Source organism: Tympanuchus pallidicinctus, unplaced genomic scaffold, assembly GCF_026119805.1.
Source record: "Tympanuchus pallidicinctus isolate F22 unplaced genomic scaffold, pur_lepc_1.0 scaffold20, whole genome shotgun sequence".
Taxonomy (NCBI): Eukaryota; Metazoa; Chordata; class Aves; order Galliformes; family Phasianidae; genus Tympanuchus; species Tympanuchus pallidicinctus.
The window spans coordinates 12,444,070-12,466,233 of record NW_026294722.1 but is presented as its reverse complement, the minus strand read 5'-3'; the positions used below and the strand labels follow the sequence as shown (position 1 = coordinate 12,466,233).

Here is a 22,164-nt window from a genome sequence, read left to right as displayed (position 1 = left end):
AGGAACCGGTATGAGAAAGAACAGACACGGTGAGCTAAGCGTGAACGACTGCAGAGGGGGAGGCGGCTGTGAAAAGCAGAGCCTCACACACGCGAGGTGCTGCGCAGGAATTGGCCCCGCGCCCCTCAGCCGCATATTTGCTGGCTGATACAATTCTCTCGGATTTCCAAGAGACGTTTCATGAAGCTCCTCTGCCAAAAGGTCTTTAAAGAAACCCGTCTGACATGGGACAAACGGGAGCCAACGCATGGATGCAGGGGAGGGAGCCAGGAGCAACTGCTAAGTTTTCCATGTGGAAATTGTTCATCAGGAGAACTCTCCAGAAATCTGCTCCATTCCCCAACATCCTCATCTTCTACCTCCCAGGTCATTAATTCGACGATACGGAATTACTGAATGCAACTTCAAAGTTCAGTGTTACAATAAACGTGAGTGAGAAGGGTCCCGCAAAGCTGCAGGGGCAGACACAGGCAGGCAGGAAGCCCACAAGGACACCCAGGGACTCCGGTGGGAGCAGCCCAGCAGCTCCACGCAGCCAGGCCTGGCTCCATCCTGAGTCAGAGAACACTGGTTAGCAGAGAAACGCCGATGAAAGCATCGCAGAGGACAGGCAGGAGTGGGAAGTGTCCCCAAATAAATGTGTACCTCTGGGAAAGGGCAGAAAAGAACAGGAAGCTCCTCACCGCAGTGACTAATACACAAAAATTACCCACCAGAAAAAGCTCTGTTCATGTGAGCCCAACTTCCAACCACAGGTTCTGAAACAGCCAAAACAGAACTCAGGACCGTTCTTTCCTCTTTATTCACAAACTGTTTAGTATGAGGAGAGGGCACCTGGGGAAAGGCAGAATTACATTTTCCTTCTTTTTCAAAAAGAAATTAAAACATTCTAAGAGCAGAGAAGGGGGACGGGGATGCAAGGAAGAAAGGACTTTCTGGTTTCATATGAAAAACACTCAAGTAGCATGAACACAACAGTGAAAAAAATCAAGATTTTAAAAAAAGTTTAACTGGAACCCTCTTGACTTCATATATATATATATAAAAAAAATCTGCTGCTGCTTTCATTCTTCTGCTCTTTCAATTACTTTTTCACTTCTATTCTGAAGGCATTTGCTCTGTTTTTCCCCATTTCTTCCATTCTTCTGGTGCTAGTGTGTCCTGGAAAGGGAAACCCAAACAATTAGCTCTCCCAGGCAACAAAGCACTTCTTCACATAGTACAAGTGCCCCCAGACCCCTTTTTCTCTCTCAAAGGAAGCTTCTCTGAGAGGAGGTGATAAAACCAGCACTACAACATAACCAAGGAATCAGTACAAGTAGTATGGAAACGTTCAGGCAAAATGAAGGTCTGGTGCAAAAGGAACAAATGAGCCTTGAAAAACACAAAACTGGACAAAAAAGCAGGGCTGAATGCAAAGTGGCCTGCAGCCGCTCTACCACTCCTCCACTTTCAACAGGACCATTATATCCAATTGCAACCAGCTGGTAAACACAAAGGAAAGATCTTCAACAACATGGGCACAGTAAGTCCACCTTTTTAGCGTCCTTCTCCCTTTCAAGGAGACAGATACAGGCGTAGCTGGGTGCACCTGACAGCCCAACCCCAGATGCTGGTAGCAATACAGTCTTAGCAGACATATCTGGGGCACCAGAAACCCAGCAGTGAGGAAAAGCGCTGTGGCTGCACATGGCAGCAATTACAGTTTGTGGATGAGTTATTTCCAACATCTTCCATGATTACTCATAGCCCACAGGGAATTAAGGAGTTAAAATACCCAGCTGAGAAGCAGAAAATTTGCAAGCTGTGGAGAACACACTTCCTGAGTATTTGGCAACAGGTCACTAAAGCTGAAAAACACTGGCTCCGAGCTGTGGTAAAAAGAGAAGCATCCAGCAACCAGAACACAGTGACAAGTGACACACAGCTCCAGTAACCTGTCAGAGACTGTTTGCTGCTATTATGCCTCTAAATACTCCAGGGAGAGCAGAGGTGGTGCCAGGCTGTTTTTCCTATGGGATACAATGCTCATAGTCCATAGGTAATTCTCCTGAAGCCATCCTCCATGCTATCTGATGTGCAAACAGGAGCTTATAGCACAGTGCACACGGTTTCTGAGATGCAGCCACCCACGCTGTTTTGCTCTGCACCACAAAACAGAGCTCTGTTCAATGTCTGTGTGAATACCTGGAGTGCTGGCTATGAACACGAGACCGGGTGCACCAGCACCAGCACATTCTGCAGTAGTTCTGTCCCCTGGACTTGTCCCACATTCTCTCTCCCTTCCCCTTCATGAAATAATGTGTGAATAAGAAACGAAGCCACACACATAAAATGGGCAACATGCAGAGCGGCAGCAGATCTGCCTCCCATCACACTGTGGATGTAACAAACTGGGACCTTACCTGGTCAGAGTCAAAGGAAATGAAGGGCTTTACATTAGCACGGGCTAATGGAGATCCTATCAGATGCCTGTATTCATTCATGGGGAGCTGGCTGCTGCTGCCACTGACTGAGCCATCGTGACCAGTTCAGTCTAATCGAAGGGTGAATCCTGGATCGTGTCCTCAGCTGAATGAGACTGTGCTGACCTGGCTTCTGTTGCATACAGAGCACTTGCCCTCCGAGCAAGGACTTAATTGAGCTCCACCAGCAGTCACAGTGCCAGCAGCTGAACAGCCAGGACACTGCAGATGGGGTAGGAGTACCCACAGCAGGACAGAAAGGCTCAGATGCGAGCCGCCTTCGTTATGTTCTCCTCTAGCCAGCACTGCTAATTATTTACAGGAACAATATTGCCTGAACTATGTTTATTCCTACACCCACCCAGCATATTAACATGCACATATCACCACAAGACGAGATTATTAAGGAATCTCACGAAGACCATTTAGTCTTCAGGGACACACACTGCTAGTATGCAAACCCAGCTGTAGCCAAGGTCACCCAAGGACTGATTTAAAGCCAAATAAACAACGCTGAAAGGAGGCAGCTTCAGCTCAGGTACCTTTTTGTGCAAGAAATGAGGAATGAAGTGAAATGAAGCAGACAGCACGCCCAAGAAAGTCAAATTCCAAAAAGACCCTTACTTCTAGAAGAGTTGGTCACTAGCAAAAGCCCTTTTTACCGCAGTGTTCTATACTTTGCCAACCTACTGCTCTGCTCTGCAGCGATCCTGCCAAAAGGAGAGAGGAAGAAAGGTTCAGAGAAGACAGGAAGGAGGAAAGCAGCTCTGCTCTGGGAACCAGAGCCCATGACAGAAATGCAAAGAGCAAAACCAGGCCTTCTGGTAACTTCTGAAAAAATATGGTTTATATACAGTTCCCCTCCAACCCCTACCTGCATTTTCCATAGTGGAACAGCAGCTTTGCCTCCAAGTGCTATTGAGTTGATTATCAGTGCACTTAACATCTGAGCCAGACCTGCCGCACATTAAAGTTGTCTTTTGGAGCTTTAAAGTCATGTACAAAGGGTTTAACTTTAGCCTAAGGTACAGGTTCTACTTTCAAATCTGCCACTGTGGTCACAGATTCATGTCATGTACAATGAAAAAGCAGAGACAGCCCCTGCAGTGTTTTGAAGTAGGAACCAGCCATCAGCATTTACTTGCTAACAGAAGCCCTGGTTGAGCTCAGACACTTAGAAGTAAACTTTGTTGTATTTTTTTCCCCCTTGCATCTGTGTGCTAAGAAATCTGTTGTTAATAATGATTTTATTGTTATCTGTTAAATTAAAAGTGAAACATTATTAAAATAAACAAGAGAACTTGCCATACTGCAGAGGGCTGGGCATTCAAGGGAGCAAGTCTGAGGCAGCTGAAAGGAGAGCATGTAGAGAGCTAATTATAATTGTCCCCCTGCTACAGCCATGCAAGTAGAGATGTTTGAAAGGCAACACACCAGCGTGAAACCCCTGAAAATTCTATTCTTCTGTGTTTGTGAGGTTTTGTTTTGTTGTTGCTGTGCTTTTTTTCTTGTTTATCTTTACTTTTTTGAACTTTTCTTGTCCTCTTGACAAGAGTAACAAAAATATGAGAGTTCAGGGCCACTTATGTAAATAGGTGTGCAAGGATAAAGGGTTCTAATGGCTCAAAAAGAAGAAGCAAGAAAAGCACAGGCTTGATGGCAAAGCAGGTCACGAGATCATCTTCAAATCCAAATTCTGTATGAATGCAAAAGTGCTAAAATTTAGATCTCTTGTGGAAACTCCATGCGGTAGAAGTGCAGGCGAGATAAGAGTTCAACTTCTGATTAACAGACAGTATGGAAAGCTTGGGTCAGCAACCAGACTGCAGGCTGCCTGGTGTGGCACAGGGCACAAAGATGAAGCATCCACACAAAGACTGTCCATACTGGGTAAGGCATTGCTGTACCACGCTTGCAGTACCCACCCAGGTGAGCACAGCACAACAGTGACACAGAGCTGCTATGGCACAGGTCCCAGCAGCAGCCCTGTCTCCAGCAGGGTTGCACAGCTTAGGAACAAATCCACACTGGGCTAGCTCTACAACCTCTAGCTGTAGAGAAATCTTGCCCAGGGCTGGCTGGTGTTTCACACTGCTTGATGTAGATACCTGAGTGCATTTATTAGAGAATCACAGAATAGTTTCAGTTGGAACAAACCTGCGGCGATTACTTGGTCCAACTGTGAGCTCAAAACAGAGCTAACTTTAAAGCTGAAGCAGATTGTTCAAGGTCATATCCAGCCAAGTTCTGAACGTCTCCAGGGAAATAAAGGTTTTACAATCTCTTTAAATCCTCCTTTCCAGTGTCTGTCCACCTTCAATAATTCTGCATCCCTAACATTCGTCAGAATGTTCCATGTTGCTCCTTGTGTGTGTTGCACTTTTTCTGCTGTTACAATGCCTCAAAAAAAACAGCTACCTCTCTTTCCTAATTCTGCTTCAGGTAGAAGACAGCAGTAAGATAATCCACAACTTACCTTCCTCCTCTTAAAAATGTACCTCACAAGCACAGTTGCATAGGAGCATAGATTTTCTGCATTTATACCAGCTTTAATTACCTAATATTATTAAAACTTGGTACCCAACTAAGTGAAACAGTAGTGTCAGGGAACACCTGTCCAAAAGTGGGTTTCCCCATGTCACAGTGTATATGCTTTCTTTCACTCATTGCTTTTTCCATGCGTCTGACCACTTCAGCAAGAAGACAGGCAGCCCATCTGCTCTGAAGGAGCAGGCAGCTGCATCCCAGGGGGAACCTTGTTGCCCCAGTCTGTTCATTCTAGGGCTTAACTTGAAAGCAGGCATAAGAGTCCCCCCATCCAAGAGTGAGGAACTAAAAGCAACGCTTGTCACTGTACCAGTTACTGATATACACTGATGTGTTCTCCTCCCTGCAAATTTAAAAGCAGCTCCCACTAATGCATCTATGCCTGGCTTACCGTTTTACTGCTTTCTGAGCCAGCATCCTATTGCCTGCCAGGAACGTGACACCACCCAAAATGGCCAAGTACTTCAGAGTTTGGAACATGTTGAGCTGAGTCCAGTAGACATACATAAGTCCCAGCATTGCTGTGAAAAAAGACAGAGTCCAGAGTTGAAACTGTACTACAAAGACAGACCATTAGCTATTCCCAGAACGATTCTTGCACTGCCACACCTAAGCACTTGGTTTCTAACTTGTCTCTGAAGCTCCAAAGGGACAGATTTAAGGACTGTGTATGTATAACTGCCAGGAGAAGGAGGCATCTGGGTTTCCAACTTCAGAAAAATGTGACACTGACAGCTTGCAACAAATCCTCCAGTGGCATAATTATGGACATATCACAGAGTTTGGAGGCTATTAAAAGATGGAGGGTATTCTGGATTGTAACAGAGGATATTAATCTTTGCTTACTTTTAAGAGCTTATAAAGCTTTCAAGGAAACTGGCTTGGATTAAGCAGAATGTTGTCATATGGAAAGCAGTAGATCCCAATGCTCTCCCGACCTGCTGTGCTTCTGAGAGTCTACCAAGGCAATAAATAGCTGTGCGACCAAAAGTACAATAAAACTGATGGCAAAACCTGGTCCAGCCTAAGAAGATTTTCACAGAAAGCAGCGTAAAAGATGTAGAGAGTAGTCCCACATGTTTCAATCCCTACAGAAACTCTACTTACAAAGGATAAACATGCAATAACAGAAGTGTGACCTCCGGAAATAAGAAGTCCTATTAAGTACTGATAAACAGTTGTGAGAGGAGCCCAGATAATGACCGTTGTTATAAGCTGATGGCCAAGACAGATTTATCATCATATTAACAATCGTGAAAAGCAGGAAGGCAGATGAAAACAAGAGAACAAACGTTATGCTATTATGTCATTATAGTTAATAGGCTGCAAGCCCATTTACCAACACGGCTCACATCTGTAACTCCCAGGTGAGAAGGTCAAACATAGCAGAGAGCTTCTGACACTTACCAGCATGTCCCATGTGGAAAACAATAGTGCTGGGAGCAAAGCTGAAGTTGGAGATGTTGGCACCAATCTTTATCCACTAAAATGAAAAGAAAGAAAACCTGAATAAACAGTCCTTGTAAACACAAGCTTTCATTTTAAACATCAAGGAAACAGTCGTCAGAGATACTTAAGTTCTTCAATGAATACAGTGTATTCTCTACAGAAACACATTGTTCCCTGGTACGGAGAGCAGTAATTTTGTCAAAGACAGCACCGTTGAGCTCCTTCAGTGGAAACTTCTCCTACTGCTTAAGTCTGCAAAGGCAGTTCCTCATTTCTCTTTCTTAAAGCAATGAGAGGGTATTATTCCAAATCTGTGTTTTCCAGAAAAAATAGTGTCATTTATTTCCAGCTGAATTAATTTCAATTAACAACAACAACAAAAAAAACCAACAAAAAAGGTAGCATTCAAGTTTTGGACAGAGCAAAAGACCACCTAGAGATGCAAAGATCTTTCTTCATAAGAACAACTTCAGTTTTTAGTGAATGGAAGAGAAAGGCATGAAAGATGGAGAAAGATGGAAGCAATAAAATTCCTCACTTAAGTGGTCTGTCATCAGCACACGTACTGCTAACTGCAGAGAGCAGCAGACACGACCATTTGAATGCCAACTTTCACTGAGAACAGCTAAAGGGAAATCACTGCAAAGCAAGTAAGGTATCAGGTTGACCCTCCAAACTATAATTTCACTTGACTAGATGAGATTTGATACACATTAAGTACAAGACACTGAATTGATGCAGTTGAAATAGAGCTAGATGTTTCAACTACCAATAGACAAATACCAATTAAGTCTAGAAATGGGAATCAGGCTGATGGGATTAAGTAATACAGATTTTGTGATGGTTATATAGGCAGAATCACTGCTTCTCTCCTGTAGAAGTCTGACATTAGTTATAACTTATCTGCTCACCATTACTGAGCATGACTTGCAGAACCACACTGGAGAAACCCCACTTCTAACTGGCAACAGTATTTTTCTCTTTTGACTGTAAACTTGAAAAACAGTTTAGGAGACAAAACAAACCAACATTCTGCACAGACACTTGCTAGCTATTACTGCAGCAGTGCTGTGCTGATTATAATTAACTAGGAATTATAACATAAAGTTTAGATGGTTGACTTTCAAAGTGACTTCAGATTGAATGGGAAGATTTCTCCTTGTTCTGTGGCTCAGTTCACTCACCAGAATGAGCAGCAAGAGCAGTGGTGAGAGAATCAGTGCTGTGAATGTGTTGGATACCACAGTGGGAGGCCTCTTCTCAGGTTCCCTGAAGAGGTGCTGCAAACAAACAAACTCAGCTGGTAAGAAAGTATTCAACAGAGCACCCTCTCAGCTCCACAGAGGGCCAGCTGCAGCCCTGCTGCTGTCTGGTGCTGTTCTGGATGATGAGCTGCAAAGCACAACTCTTTAAAGTAGCATCTATTGCAGTCTGAACATTTGATCTCTTACTCAGTTAACTTTTCCTCACGCTCACAGAAGCAGTGGTTAACTTGTCATCAGCACAAGTGTTCAGAATGATGCAGAAAGCTTTCTGTGGTGCCCACTACCTGCTCTACTTCTCTTGCTTGAGTCTTCTCACAGTTGCTCTCTGCTGGTAGGACACACAGCTTATCCATAAAGCAGAGGACTGCAAAGCATTTGTTTCCATTAAGTGGTAAATCTCTTTTCTTTAATTACATTACTTACACAATTAACACTTCCATGAGAGATTACTAATCAAAACAAAGTTATAATGAGAACAAAGACTAGATAAGCTAAGGTAGGTTCAGCCCCCTCCCTCCAGTCTCTGCACGTGGCTTTTGGTTTTGACTGTACCTTAATTTCAGGCTTGGGAACAAAGAGGTTCTTGGACTGGACTGTGGATGGCACATCTTCTTCTGGGAATTTAATCACAACATCAGCCTAAAATGAAATCAAATAACTTCAGGAACTTTAATATTTTAAGTTTTCTAAAACCTGCTACATTATTGGTGCCAGTTTGCCAATCATGACCGATTTTGTCTTAAAGGAATCTACAAAAAAGCCTCCAGAATTGAAAAAGAAACTTTTCCTAAACAGAAGAAGTTGGACTTACTTCCAGCACAGTGAGCACAGAAAGCCAAAGCCTTGAAGTATTTGCTGTGAACTTATAATCAGCCATAAACACTCTCAAGTTTCTATCTACGCTGTGAAGAAATAAACATTTATTTAAAACCCACTTTGAAGCTCACTTGGAGTTTGAATATTTAAACAGCAGACCTCAGAGTCCAAAAGTGGCCAAAAAGGTTTTGTTTCACTACAAGAACAAAAACATCTGAGTTTTTTTTCTTTTTAAAATTCCAAGCCTGTACAAAATCCTCCTGCTAGACTGTCAGTCATCTCAGAACCACATCACCACACTTCCAGCTCCATACCACATTCCACAGGATTGGATTTTCCAGAGTGGCATCTCCAATTATCAAGTACAGAGTGTAGGTTCCCGAGGCAGAGTCAAATTCAGTCTTCCTTTCAGAGGTATCCAGTTCAAACTTGTATACATTCTTGCTATCTGGTTCTGCAACAAAAACCACCTCCTGGCCAGTCTTTTGGTTGTGAAGTCGGACAAAAGTCTGAAAGGAAGGATTAAAACATTGCTGGAATATCTCACCGTGTGAAACCAGAGACTGGCAATGAGCTGGGAGGCCTGCTGCCTCCACTCCTGAACAATCAGAAAGTACAATGCCTCTTCAAATAATTCTATTAACACAGGATCAACACCGACCAGAGGTCTACCTGAGGTACAGGGCAGTATAATGAATGCTACTGGAGAGAGGAAGTACAACAACACACGAGGGATGCATGCATATCTGCTTTTCTTTGAAAAAAATTATACATTAAGAAAATAAACACTGCAATCGTGGACTTTCTCAGCCAACAATCTATATTCCAAAGGACAGAAATGTTCACAGTGCAAACTACTGGCGCTTATTTTGCTGCAGTACCTGCAGCATCTGAGCAGTGAGAGATTTCATGGAACATACAGACAAAACAAACGGGCTGAATCCACCTCCCTCCCACCAACACAAGTAATTTTTCCACAGTCCATGTCAAAAACATAAGGCTTTTCGAAGCCTACTGAATCTTTCCAAGAGCAACTGTCATCTCAGATGCTACAAAATGGAACACTGTGCTGACACAGTAATGACAAGAATTTGTTCTAACCTGGTGAGGAATGAGATCAGCTCCACTGTTCACATCTATCAGCTGGAAGGATAGAGCAAAATTCTGATGGCTGTCAGCGGTGAAGGAGCCCTTGGCTTTGGCTGGGTAAGCTACCCTAGGAAGCAGAAAACAAACAGAATTGAGGTGATCATCCAAAAGAAGGCCTGGTGTTCTGTGAAACCAAGGTGTGCAAGCTGCACTAACAGCACTGTAGTCTACCAGGCACAAGTGATCTATTTTAACAAAAAGTCAGGTCAACAAGTATGCCTTTCTGTTCTGACATAATTGAATAATAATAAAAAAAAAAGGAACAAAATTCCTCCATATTACTCCTGTGAGCTCCATATCTTGCATGTTTTCATGTAAAACATTAGTTCACTGCAGAGTTCAAAGGAACACAAAAGAAAATTTTGCTAATCCTACACCCCAGGTTTAAACAAAGCTGTGCTACAAGGTGTGATGGCAGCGTAACAGAAGAACCCACTCAGATTTCAGCACAGGAAGGCTGTAGCAATGCAGGAAGGACCTCAGTGAAGCCATGCAATTAAGTTAAATTCTATCCATTATGTTTTAACTGACGGCAGTCAAAAAAGCAGCTAAAAGTTCAAGTGAACCTAAGCCACAACATAACCAACCCCCACATACACTGTGCATTGTGTTAGAGCTTCTCTATCAAAGTCCAGTAATAACAGAAACATTAAAGCAAATATTTTAACTTGCTTTTGCTACAGAGACTCGACACTGGAGGAGCAGAAGATTAAGGTTGCCTGGTTTCTCTTAGTACTTATTTTAACACTAAGGAAAACCTTGTATAAAAATAATCACTATTTGCCTCCCCCCCCCTCCTCCCCCCCCCCAAAAAAAAATTGGGGGTTTAAGAGTTTAAGAGGAATAGCACTGGTATAGTTTTGTTGGCAAGATTTTCCTGATCTAGCTTAAGCAGGTAAAGCTCCTAGACCTGCAGTCAAGAGCCAGAATTGCCCCTTAGAGTCACAATGAAGTGTTTTACCTGGTTGTTTTTGGTGCAATGCTCTGATCTTTATCCACAGTAGAAAGATCTACATTAGTAATCCCAACTTCCGTGGACACTTTTACTTTCAGCTGCAACAAAACACAACAGAAAGTTACTGGGACCACTCCTATTAATTATGGTCAAGTTCACTTCAGAAGCTTTAGTTCTTCTGTCCCCTTCCCCACAAAGAATCCCTCACTAAGCCAAGACAGAACCCAACCAGAAAGGCAGATCTACAGCAAATTCCCTTTTGGCAAAGCTCCTACATCAGTCACTAACCCCAGCCCACTCCTTTCCCCTCCACAAGCTGCCATCTCTGAAGACAGCTGATTCTCAGCCACACAGGAGTTGGCTCCCCCTGGAGCACTGTTTTTAATGAAACAGTCCAAATATCCACATCCAGCTAGTTTTCCTCTTACACGAGCAGAAGCTAGCAATTAAATCTGGCATCACATGCAACGTGAAGTTGTACATGCATGCACTGTGTCCTGGACAGCAACCTGAGATGAGGGAAGTCTCCAGACAGCAACCAGCTATGCCTGCATTGGCTCCTAAAGCCTAAAAGGTTTCTGTTGGTTTCATTGTATTACCAGCAGGCAACAGCCAAATCATTCCTGCAGATCTGCAGGTTTTTTGTTTTTGTTTTTTTTTAAACCGTGCCTCTGAAGGAAGGCTTGCTATTTATCATTCAGTGCATGGCAGCCAATAAGGCTCTGCCATTTATCACAACTCTTCTGTGCTGAGTGCTCTACAAAGCCAAGTGGAGCAATAATTTCCTGCCCCTCCCACCCCAAACCACAGACTGTGAGCTTCAGTGGGTTTGGCCAACTCCATACCTCCTCTCAAACACAAGCAGGTCCTACAGTGTAGTTATTAATTAGCACATTTGTTCTCACAACTTACAAATGCTCCCCAGGAGAATCAGTTTCACTGCCAAGATATTTTCCATCATACACTACAATTTGTTGCTGCTGGTTTGCTCATGTGAAACAGCCTCCACCAGGTCTGACTTCAAACACAACAATTTTGACAGTTCCTTCACAACAAAAGGTGTAATTTAATAAAGAAGTTGGCACTGAAAATGGATCCATTTACATACAGACTACTCAGACTAACTGTAACAAAAGCATATTTCATTCCAAGGTGGGAGCAAAGAAAGATGGACTGATGAAATAACCATTAAAAAATAAAGTTACAACTCAGAGCTGCTGCACACAGCCCCTCTGACTGAACAGTACACAAACATCTCTCAAATATTTTAATGTCAGGAAATGCAGGCTCTGCCTGGAGTAATAACCCACTGGTTTAGCTCATTACTGTCAAAAACGACGGGTGCATTAAGGACAATTAATGCTAATAACAGCAAGGAAAAAAAAGCAGTTCCCCCAGCAGTCCTCCCCCGTAACAATGTGTCTTATTAGAAGCGGCTCACACAAAGCCACCCCAGCGTTAATGCATTCCTACTGGTACCTCTGTGTGCCAGCAGCGAGCTTAAGCAGGGCCAATCAATCCCCTTTTGACACTCCTAAGTGCCATTACTACTACAATGACAACATCAATTTGACACAGCTAAAGGTCAGCAGTTGTAAGTAAGTGTCTTCCTCTACTCCATGCTGATGATGTTGCAAGACTTTAAAAGCTAATCTTTTCCTTAAGTAGGGCAATTAAAAGCAAAAATTAACCCTAGGAATAGACAGCTGTAGGCACTACAACGAATACATGAACAGCCAGAGGACGCATGCTTCTCACCATCCAACCTGAGAAGGAAAGTAAAACCAAATGTTTAACACAAGACTCCCCTTTAGAGAGATACTCATACCCAGTTAGGAGGTGCCAAAAGACCAGCAAGGCTCTTTTTGTAAAGCTCGAGAGCTTCCACAGGCAGATGACACCAAATGCTCAAGTTCCAGACATCAGGCAAGCTCTAGACAATCACTCAGCCGCCAGCCAAGCCTTGTGATTCACAGGTTCTGACCCGAATGCTCTGAACAACATTGTTAGCACCTGTCTTTGCATAGCTACTTACAAATATGGGCTGCTACATGAACTACCACTACCAGCCTCTGTCCACAAGCTGTCAAATCAGCAAATATCTAAGTGGTAAGTTGGTTCTGAAGTTCACAGAAATCTCTTTTGATCATACACTAATCTGGTTACTGGTCGTAATCCTGAGCCAAAATCCAATCCATGTGCCAGGAAAACACATGCTAAAAATGCCATGCAACATTCTTAGCAGACAAATAAAAAGCTATTTCACTGTATAGCACCAAAATGAAATGCCACCCAAACACACACCCACCTCAACTTTGTTAGCAATAAATCTGTTGTCTCCATCAACACTGATAGAGAAATCATAGTATCCACTTGCAGGTTTGACATTCATGAAGTTCAGCTCAAAGACCTCCCTAAAAAAAACAAACAAAAAAAAAAGCAAAGTGTTAAGAACCCTCTAGGACATGAACAGAGTGGCCTACAATAAGTAACACATCTTGCTACCCAGATGTCTCTCAATCTATTAAACAGACAAAAAGAAATGCTGCATAGAACTAAAACTAATTAGTGTGGGGTGAGAAATGTGCACAAAGTTCCCTCAAAGTCAGGAGCACGCTGCAACTTTGCAATCAAAGGACCTATCCAACAGAAATTCAGCATCACAGCAGTGCTCAGTCATCCACCATCAACAAAATGTAACAACAGCACTTGGGGTTTTCCATCATACAAGCATACACTTGGTAGAAAAACAAAAAAGAGAAGCAAATACAACCCTGTTCAAATAACATTTATTTTCCCTCAACTCTAGAATAAGTTCTTACCCTGACAGAGCAAACGCTGTCTGCTGGAGGACAGTGGCTTTGGTAGATGCAGACTTGGCATAGTCTAGCTTTACAGAAGCTCCAGTGAGTGGCTTGGACATAGCATTGGTCACTTGAAGCTAGAAGAGCAAAACAAGAAATTCTGTGAAATCCACCATCTCACACGGACTGCAGCTGCACAGACTGCCCCCCTCTATATTTTGTACTCAGGCTTCTCTCCTGCCCAGAGACCCAGACTGCCTTAGTCCCTTTTACCACAGTGGAGAAAGCTAATGTTTGTAAAAAAGCTGACTTCGACAAGGTCTCAATGTGCTTTTTCAATGTAGCATCTGCTAAGCCTTGGGTAAGCAGAGGTTTGTAACAGTTTTCACAGAATTACTAAAACACCAAACCGACAGCAGGCTGGGCCCCGAGCCTACAGTTAAAGGTATCACCTTACACATCACACAGCTTGCCCAGACCTACAAGACAAAAGAGTGAGCCAAGAGATGAGTTCAGGTTTTCACACAAGGACTGACCCTAAGTACAGGCTGATGGTGAGACACAGCCGCAGGGCCGTCAGGGACAACGACCACAGGCACATGGTAGCGGTTGTGGGACAGCGAACCCGCGGCACAAGCAACGCTGAAGGCCTCCGAGAGCGTCTCAAAATTTTTCTTGCTAAAAATGGCATTCATCAACTGGATAATTTGATCCTGACAAAAGAAAAACCACACATTAGCACCAGCAGCTTACCACAGCTGGCTCAGTAAAACGCTATTAACAAAAGCACCATTCACGTAAACTGCTTAATTTCTCCTGTTTCATTTTAAAACAGCTGAAGCTACGAGGTACCCAAAATTAGCTATCCTTTGAATGCCACATTAGTACTCTTATTTTTGGCTGGAAGGTTCCAACCACAATCATTTTAATTGTGCTAAAATGCACAGAACCAGAATTTAGATCTACCTCTTCAGATTACATGTTTCAGAATGGAAGATGCTGTCGGCTCTATTCAGACTTCATGCAGGGCTCCAAGAGAAAATCAACTGCCTTCATAGAGCAGAGAAGGGCTAAGCTACAGCTTAGCCTGTTCTGGTTACCAGTAAAACTGGGACAACCTTAGAGTGGTGATGCAAACATGCTAATGGCTCTAGAAGCAGCCAGTCCAGGCCCACGCAGGCTTATCCCCTTGAGCACAGTAGCATCCCTAAGCTCAGAGGCTGTGCTTTAAAGCAGTACCCCTGAGAGCACAGATCTGACTAGGAGCACCCTGACTTTGTAGTGTTAATGCACCTGCACTGCTCTCTGCAGACTACACTGTATTATACATACACTGTATTATTTCCTGCTAGTATGGAAAATGAGGGTTTGGTTACCTGTGCTTTGATCCGAACAGAGGAAACAGTGGGCTAACTTGTTATCAGAAATGAGAAGGATCAAAGAATCCAAAATAAAGCAATAATTACAATATTTCATGACTTGCAGACAAGGAACACTTTTAAACGAAATCTACTGCACCTCAAATGTTCAGCCTCAAGCTTGTACACGAGTGCTCTCGAACACAGCACTTGATTACAGAAAGCATTCAGACAGATGCTACAGAACCCGCATAATGCAAACAGCTTTTCATTTATGTGAAGTGACTGGCATGGCTCCATACATTAACCAGCAACTGACACACACATTTAAATTCAGAAAAAAATAGTTCCCACTTTCTCACACACAAAATCTGTTAATTTTTAAAGCAAGTTTTGTGGCTTTTATGAGGCACTTCCACCATTCATAGGAGATGAAGCTTTAAAGTCCTAACAACAATGCTCCTGACAGCCCAATTCTGAGTCAATGCTAAGTTTTCCTTAATTGGTCTTTTTACTCTTTTCTTATATTGTTTGGATGCTGCCTGTTAGAATTGTGTGTAGCAGAATCACCACCTTGATGACATTACAAACATTACTTTGCAGTTAGTCTTCTGGCAGCAGCAAGGAAGAGAGCCAGCAGTTAACTCAGACACCTCACACTGCTTCTGTCTCAATCCTGACACTTTGGCTTGTCTTTCTGGAAGATGCCATTCTCAATCAAAAGATCTACTTGTTAAAAAAAAGTACCAGGTAGAGAACTTGAAATAATAATTTCTAGCTCGATCAATCTCCAAAGGAATTTCCAAACAATCTTCAATTTCAGTGTAGATGCAAGCTTTCAGATTCCTGAAAAAGTACAGTACTGATGTTGCCTCCCTTTTGGACACCGTTAATGAGGGTGACTGTATTTTGTCATAAGTAAATAACGTTTGTGAAATGCTCTGAAGTGTTGCAAAGTACCTGGAAGTGCCAAATACCTGAAGAAACTCTGAAACAAGAGGTTTTTTTCCCTCCCAACAGCTTCTCTCAACAAAGAAAAAGCAAGCCTCACTTGTAATTCCCTTCTGTACATTTGGAGAAAGAAAACAAACACCACAAATTCAGCCTATGAACTTGAAGATGAAATTTCCTTCTATGTTCTGTTATTCAACATTCACACTCCCTTTTTGCAGTGTGCTCATTACTTTTTCCAGTAGAAATCCTACCTAGTTATGACACACACTTGCAGTGTGCAACAATGACCAGGTAGGTCCTTCCTGTGAGCCACAGCGTGCAAGGGAGGAAAAGGCAGGTACAGACCTCCTTCATTGCTGGTTCTGTTCCCACGTGGTCTGACAGCTTATAGGCAGCAGCAACAAACAGTGCAGTGGTCTCGATTCCTTCTTCAAACTGCAGATAAACTCCACCCAAGTCATCCAGGCGAGCAACAAGATCCTGACAGAAAGAGTCATTTCTATTTAAACTGCATTCCAGTGGATCCACAGAAGTTAACTGTAGCGTTCAGTGCCTAATCAAGAGTATTGGCAGTGGATTCATTGGAGTACTTTATACATAATTTAGAAACAGGAAGAAAAAAACGCCTTTGGCCTTAACTGAATTTAATTCTATTTTAGTCAACAGACTTTGTGTCACAGTGTGACACAGCTGAAGTTCAGGGGAAATAACTGCTTGAAATTAAGAGCCAAGCCAACTCACATGATACAGAAAAGGAATTAGCCAGATTGGCTTTTCACTGCGCGTTTCACATTAACACATCCTTCAGCATTACAGACATCTAGCAGAAATTCCAGAGTAATTGGAGACCACAGTGTCTCCCTACCTCTATCTCTTCAACAATGCCACTTAAATCTGCCTGCTGAGACAAGTAAGATGCTGTCTCCAAAGCCTGGATGGTTCTGAAACAATAAAAAACAAACAACTGTATGATTTTTGTTCCTTAGAAGTCATACATCATTCAAATGAAAGCAACTACAGCCCCTATTCCAAACGATGTGTAAAGTAGCCGTTAACGAGTTCAGCTGACCCCACACAATGAACACGATGAGATTTACTGGAAATGTAGAGTTCCTTAGAGAATGCCACCTTAGCTGTATCAGCTTTGCAATAAACTCATAGATTCAAAGGCAGAGAAGAAACCAGACTTTGATCTTTGCATTGCACAGTCCTCCAAACATGCTGCTGAGGCTTCAGAAGCCAAGTCGTTACAAGCTTCCCTTTCTTTCCAGCTTTTAAGAGCTCTATTCTCTCCTCTCGTAGTAAAAATTACTTCAGCAATGCTTTGGTAGTAATTGCAAAGACTCCTGCTTACTGGCACATTTTCTTCCACCTCACAGTACATGCATCCCAGCCTACAAAGAAAAAGGTCTAAGGAAGAGCATCCAGCATCCCTCAACTCTAAATAATCAAGAACTATGTCTGGGTTTTAATTTGTTTTGAATCTTTTTAATTGGCACACATCATCCTCTGACCATTACTTGAACTAAACTGAGTAGATTAGATTTAGGCAAAATCACAGAGAACAGTTCAAAACACACTTTCCAAATTTTCCCAGAGAGTCGATAATGAACTGGACAAACATCCCAAGTGAAAATACAGTGTGGTCTACTACAACCAGATTACCAAACCAAACATTAAAATACCCTGTACTGCAAAATCCAATTGACTAGAAGGTACACACACAACAGTGAAACATTCCTGTTTGAAAGACTTACGCCAGCACGTTTTCTTCTTTACTGAGGCGAGCCGTAAGAGCACTAAGTGCTTCCTGAGATGCTAAAGGAAGGCCAAAGCTGCTCAGGGCCCCAACAGCATGGAAGATCTGGGTGATTGAAGAATCCTCACTGACAGCTGCAAGCAGCAGCTCCCTGGTCTCATTTGAAATGGTAACCTGAGGGAGAGCACAGGGAATACATTGATTTACACTTGAGAACAAATCTCTTCAGTCTTTCCACTGACTTCCTCCTGGGGCAGTACACTCGACTGGTGAACTACTGTCAGCTGCAGAGAAAAAGACATTTATCACTCATTATCTTTCAGTTTAACTAAGTACCTAAACACTGCTGTCAACTCTCAATTAGTCAGGATAATCCACAGTTCAGATTTATCCTGGTAACTCCTTAGTTTTATCTTACCTCACAAGCTTTTCATCTTACCTCACATAACGGCGCAGCACCCACTGACACTGATGAAAAGTGAGGTGTGTGCGACGCAACTGCAATCTACTAATAAGTGTGGTCTGTGTGTGTAGTGCTGCAGTGTTTCAATACTGGGCTTTCATTCCAACACCTTACAATTTTTCCAAAGACTGTGAGTGATTCTGCTTTGGTGAATCCTATTCAAATGCTCTTCTTTTTCCATAGCTACTGATGTCTCATAGAGAGACCTGACCTCCAACCTTCTCTATTATCACTCTTATCTACAAGCTGGCTGTGCTGCATGCATGATCAGCTCTGCATTCATGTGCACATCTTGCTCGAGGATGCTAGGAGTATCTGGGAGCATTCACAGCCATCCACGTTCTAACTATCAGTTCTGTGAAGAACTATTTACTTCTGTAGAAGTGAGACTGTTCACTGAACTAATTCACTGCGTGCTGGGTGCAAGAGCCAGCCATCATGCAGAAAGTCAGGAAAGAGCTGAATTGGGTGGGTAAAAAGGGAGTAGAAAACAAGAAGGATACCAAGCGTGACACTCAGACAAGGGAATAGTAAAGTCATTTACTCATTCTGTTATCATTTCAGTTATCTGGTTGGTATTGGCCGGGCACAGAAACCCTCTGTTAGATTTCCATGTCATTCAGGGCAGAGAAATAATGACACCTCTGAAGATGCAGCAGATTAAACAGATTTTACACATACCAGATTTAACAAAAAATGACTTCTTACAGCAGTGCCTAGCCTTGCCATTTACTGATTGACACGATGTTCAAAATAGAAGGTTAAGAAACAACAACTATGAAGGCTGCTCCAAAAGTAATGCCTCCCATTTAATGATGTTGGCCTGTGATACCAGAGCCAGACAGTGATGGTATGGCAGCAGGAGCTGTACCTTCCAGCCAACATTCTGTTACATTTCTGTGTGAAAAATGGCAGCAGAGGGGCAGTCTGACAGAACAGCATCTGACACGGAGTATGTATGAACAAAGAAGTGGAACTGAATTCCTCCATGCAGAAAAAACAGCACCCACTGACATTCATCAACACTTGCTGAACATTTATGGAGATCAAACAGTGGATGTGAGCACAGTGAAGCAGTGGGTGGTGCATTTCAGCTGTGGCAACAGCAACAGTGGGGCATCTCTGCTGGCTGCAGATTTTGATGAATGTAGGGTGCAGGTTCTTGTTCACTGCTGGTAAAAATGGATAACTAATGGTGTCAGTGTTGACAAAATCTTGTTTTGTAGCTGAGACTGTGCTCTATCAAACAGTGTTATTATGCTTTTAGTATCTGCTATAGTTTCCATGGAAATAAATACAAGGCATTACTTTCTGAGAGATGCAACTTCTACCCTGTTAAAACATCAGAAAGTGTCTGAGGAGACAGTATTGGATCAAGTACTCAGGGGTGCAGTGAAAAAAATACTTGCCTCCTATCTTTGAACTCTGCCATGTCTGGGATGCTTTGTAAATCATTTCCTTAAGACATAGAGCACAACCCATTGAGAGAAAGTCACATAGAAATTATGCTTACAAAATGGATGAATAAAGATATTAAGGTAAACGTTTACTCGGTAAACCTGTCTTCAGAAGTTAGGGCTCTAAACTCACCTCGCAACCAGACAGGACACGGATAGATTGTGCAGCATAGAAAAGGGAATCAACACTGCTGGAGTCCACGTGGGATTTGATGAAATTGCAGGCAGCCTGCAAAGGAATTTTAAATTATGCATCAGTCTTAAGCCACCAAGAAGAGTTTTCAGTTATACTCTTAAAGATGATTTCACGTATGCTGGTGTGTATTATTGCATTGAAAAAGATATAAAGAAACAAAAGAGTTTCAGTATTTGTGACACAGCAGAACACAGCTCCTGTTCAAAGAGGTGGGTGAATTTCAAATTAACTCCACTACAGAACACCTATCAAAGTAAAAGATCCATATACCTTTACTAAATAAAAGCTTGGGGGATAGATAACAGATGAGCAGTTATTCTGCAGGAAAACTTGCTTCCAGCTGTATATCACACATGTACTTATGGATACAAAATAAAGAATTTCAAAGCATATAGAAAGAGAAAAAACAGGCAAACAGCTACAGTATGAAACAAGCACATTACTGACTGACTGCATGGATCATTAGCATCCTATTTTAATCAGAAAATAACCAAGAACAGAGCAAGCCTTAACAAGTGGGACAGGATCTTAATGCTCCAGATACACAAGAACGTTATGTTCCAGTCTTATGCTTATTTTTACCACTATTATTTTTACTACTGTTACCTCTTTAACAGTCTCACGCTGAGAAGAGGTACACTGCCCAGAAAAGTCATTGTCAACACAAACTTTAAGGGACAAAAGAAATGACTGGTTACCTGCAGATGCAAAGGCTATGTTACTTTTGTCAAAAGTAGGCACCAGTAAAAAGCCCAGCCATGCAGACAAAAGGTAAAGCAACAATTCCAGGAGAAGACCACAGATGACCAAACATACGTGGTACAGAGCGCGGTTAAATAGAGCACCTTCAGTTAGAAGTCTGTGGTACAAATACACAACAACCCAAGAAAAAAAAAGAAAAAAGCCTGAATGGTTTCACAACTCTAACTTAGTTGAAATTATGAGGAACAAACTTATGTTCACAGCTAGGTGTTGGTGACAGAAACTAGATTATTCACTCTGGAGGAGGATCAGGAGAGAGCTCATAACTCTTTAAAATTCCTTGAAGGGAGACTGTGGTGATGCAAGGGCTGGCCTCCACTCCCAGCTAACACCAATAGGATGAGAGCTGATGGCCTCAAGTTGTGCCCAGGGAGGTTCAGGTTGGAAATTAGGAAACATTCCTTCTCTAAAAGAGTGGTGATGCAGTGGCACAGCAGCCTGAGGAGACCGGGGAGTCACTGACCCTGGAGGTGTTCAAGAACCATGGAGATGTGGCACTGAGGGACATGGCTTAATGGACAATAATGGTGCTAGATGGATGGTTGGGCTAGATGATATTACAGGTCTTATCCAACCTTAATGATCCAATACACCTCAGTAAGAGCACAGGAACAAACGAGAGCATTCAAAAGGGATACACTTAAGGCTGTAAAATTATCAAAGCTGGTAAGCATCACGCTGATGCCACCAGCCTTTTTTTTCTGACTTACACATAGAAAAATGTATTTTGCAAAGAAGAACAGTAAAATCGAGCAGCCTGACTGAGTTTGGCAATAGATCTGAAAGAAAGCAACGAGCACTCCTGTCTCACAGGCAGAAACTGCTGCCACAGAAAGGTGTAATTACAGTGCAGGTGAATTAACCCCGAGGTTGCCATTTTGAACCAGCAAACTGCAAGCTGTGACACGATGGACCCAGAGAGCGATGGAACAGCTTTATTCAGGCACCGCAGACACGCAAGGCGTTGCTCTGACGCCGAACAACACCCGGCTGCGTTGCTTTCTCTGCACGGCCCATCGGAGAAGCGGTTTCTCCCTCACGGCTCCGCCCAGCCCCACGGCGCACCGCACACCCACCTTCTCGTCCGCCACACTCAGCCCCAGGCTGTGGAGGCCCACGATGGAGTGATAGGCGGCCTGCAGGTCGGCGAAGGGCCGCTCCAGAGCCGCCCGCAGTCGGGCCAGGTCCCGCGCGGTGAGGTGGTGGCTGGGAGCGAGGGCCTGGGCGCCGACGAGGAGCAGCAGGGCCGCCACCAGGCGCAGCCGCCGGCCTGCGAACAGAGAACCGACGGAACATCTCGTCAGCACCGCGTTACCCCGCAGCGCGACCCGACCCCGCGCATCCCTCGCCTCACCCGGCGCCGCCATCTTGTTGCCGCTGTCCGCTAGGCCACGGTGCCGCTTCCGGTCCGGCGCGCACCACCGCGGTACGGAGGGGGGGAAAGGAGCGGAGCGAAGACATCGTTAGCCAGGAGGCCTCCGCGCCACGAGAGCCAAACGGGGATGACATGAAGCTGTAGAAAATGATAGAGCTCCAGGACCGGGCGAGCGGCGGCCGGCGGCGGGCCGGCGGCGGAGCATCCAAAAGTGCCAACGGGCACCCCTACATCGAGGAATGGTACGGTCTTTCCGGCGGCCTTCGGCAGCGGGCGGGGCGGCCCCTGGCAGGGATGTGGGCTGCGCTGATTGGTCGGACCGCCCGCGGCGCTCAGCGCGGCACAGAGCCTTAAAGGGGCCGTGACGGGAAAGTGCCATGTGTCGTTCCG

At 43.6% G+C, this 22,164-nt stretch overlaps 1 protein-coding gene across 2 annotated transcripts; it reads right to left on the bottom strand.

The window, feature by feature from the left end:
• Positions 1 to 779: 779 nt before the first annotated feature.
• Positions 780 to 21,850, bottom strand: RPN2 (ribophorin II). Of its 2 annotated transcripts, XM_052683752.1 has the most exons (18): positions 21,754 to 21,850; positions 21,476 to 21,669; positions 19,575 to 19,670; positions 17,520 to 17,695; positions 16,628 to 16,703; positions 16,108 to 16,242; positions 13,987 to 14,163; positions 13,469 to 13,587; positions 12,955 to 13,060; positions 10,653 to 10,744; positions 9,644 to 9,758; positions 8,857 to 9,051; positions 8,279 to 8,365; positions 7,646 to 7,741; positions 6,420 to 6,495; positions 5,404 to 5,533; positions 3,090 to 3,175; positions 780 to 1,161 (listed from the first exon to the last, which is right to left on the bottom strand). In XM_052683752.1, the coding sequence occupies exons 1-17, from the start codon at positions 21,764 to 21,766 to the stop codon at positions 3,124 to 3,126; spliced, it is 1,935 nt and encodes a 644-aa protein (XP_052539712.1). In that variant the 5' UTR covers positions 21,767 to 21,850; the 3' UTR covers positions 780 to 1,161; positions 3,090 to 3,123. The 2 variants fall into 2 exon arrangements, with proteins under 2 accessions (XP_052539712.1, XP_052539713.1); XM_052683753.1 differs by lacking the exon at positions 3,090 to 3,175 and having other exon boundaries at positions 21,754 to 21,848.
• Between the last annotated feature and the right edge of the window lie 314 nt (positions 21,851 to 22,164).

Excerpts from the sequence above, each read along its gene's own strand:
- RPN2 (XM_052683752.1), bottom strand. Across the intron at positions 7,742-8,278 it reads TTCCCAAGCCTGAAATTAAG|CACCTCTTCAGGGAACCTGA; the intron begins GTACAGTCAAAA and ends GTTTGTTTGCAG. Across the intron at positions 6,496-7,645 it reads TGCTCTTGCTGCTCATTCTG|TGGATAAAGATTGGTGCCAA; the intron begins GTGAGTGAACTG and ends TTTTCATTTTAG.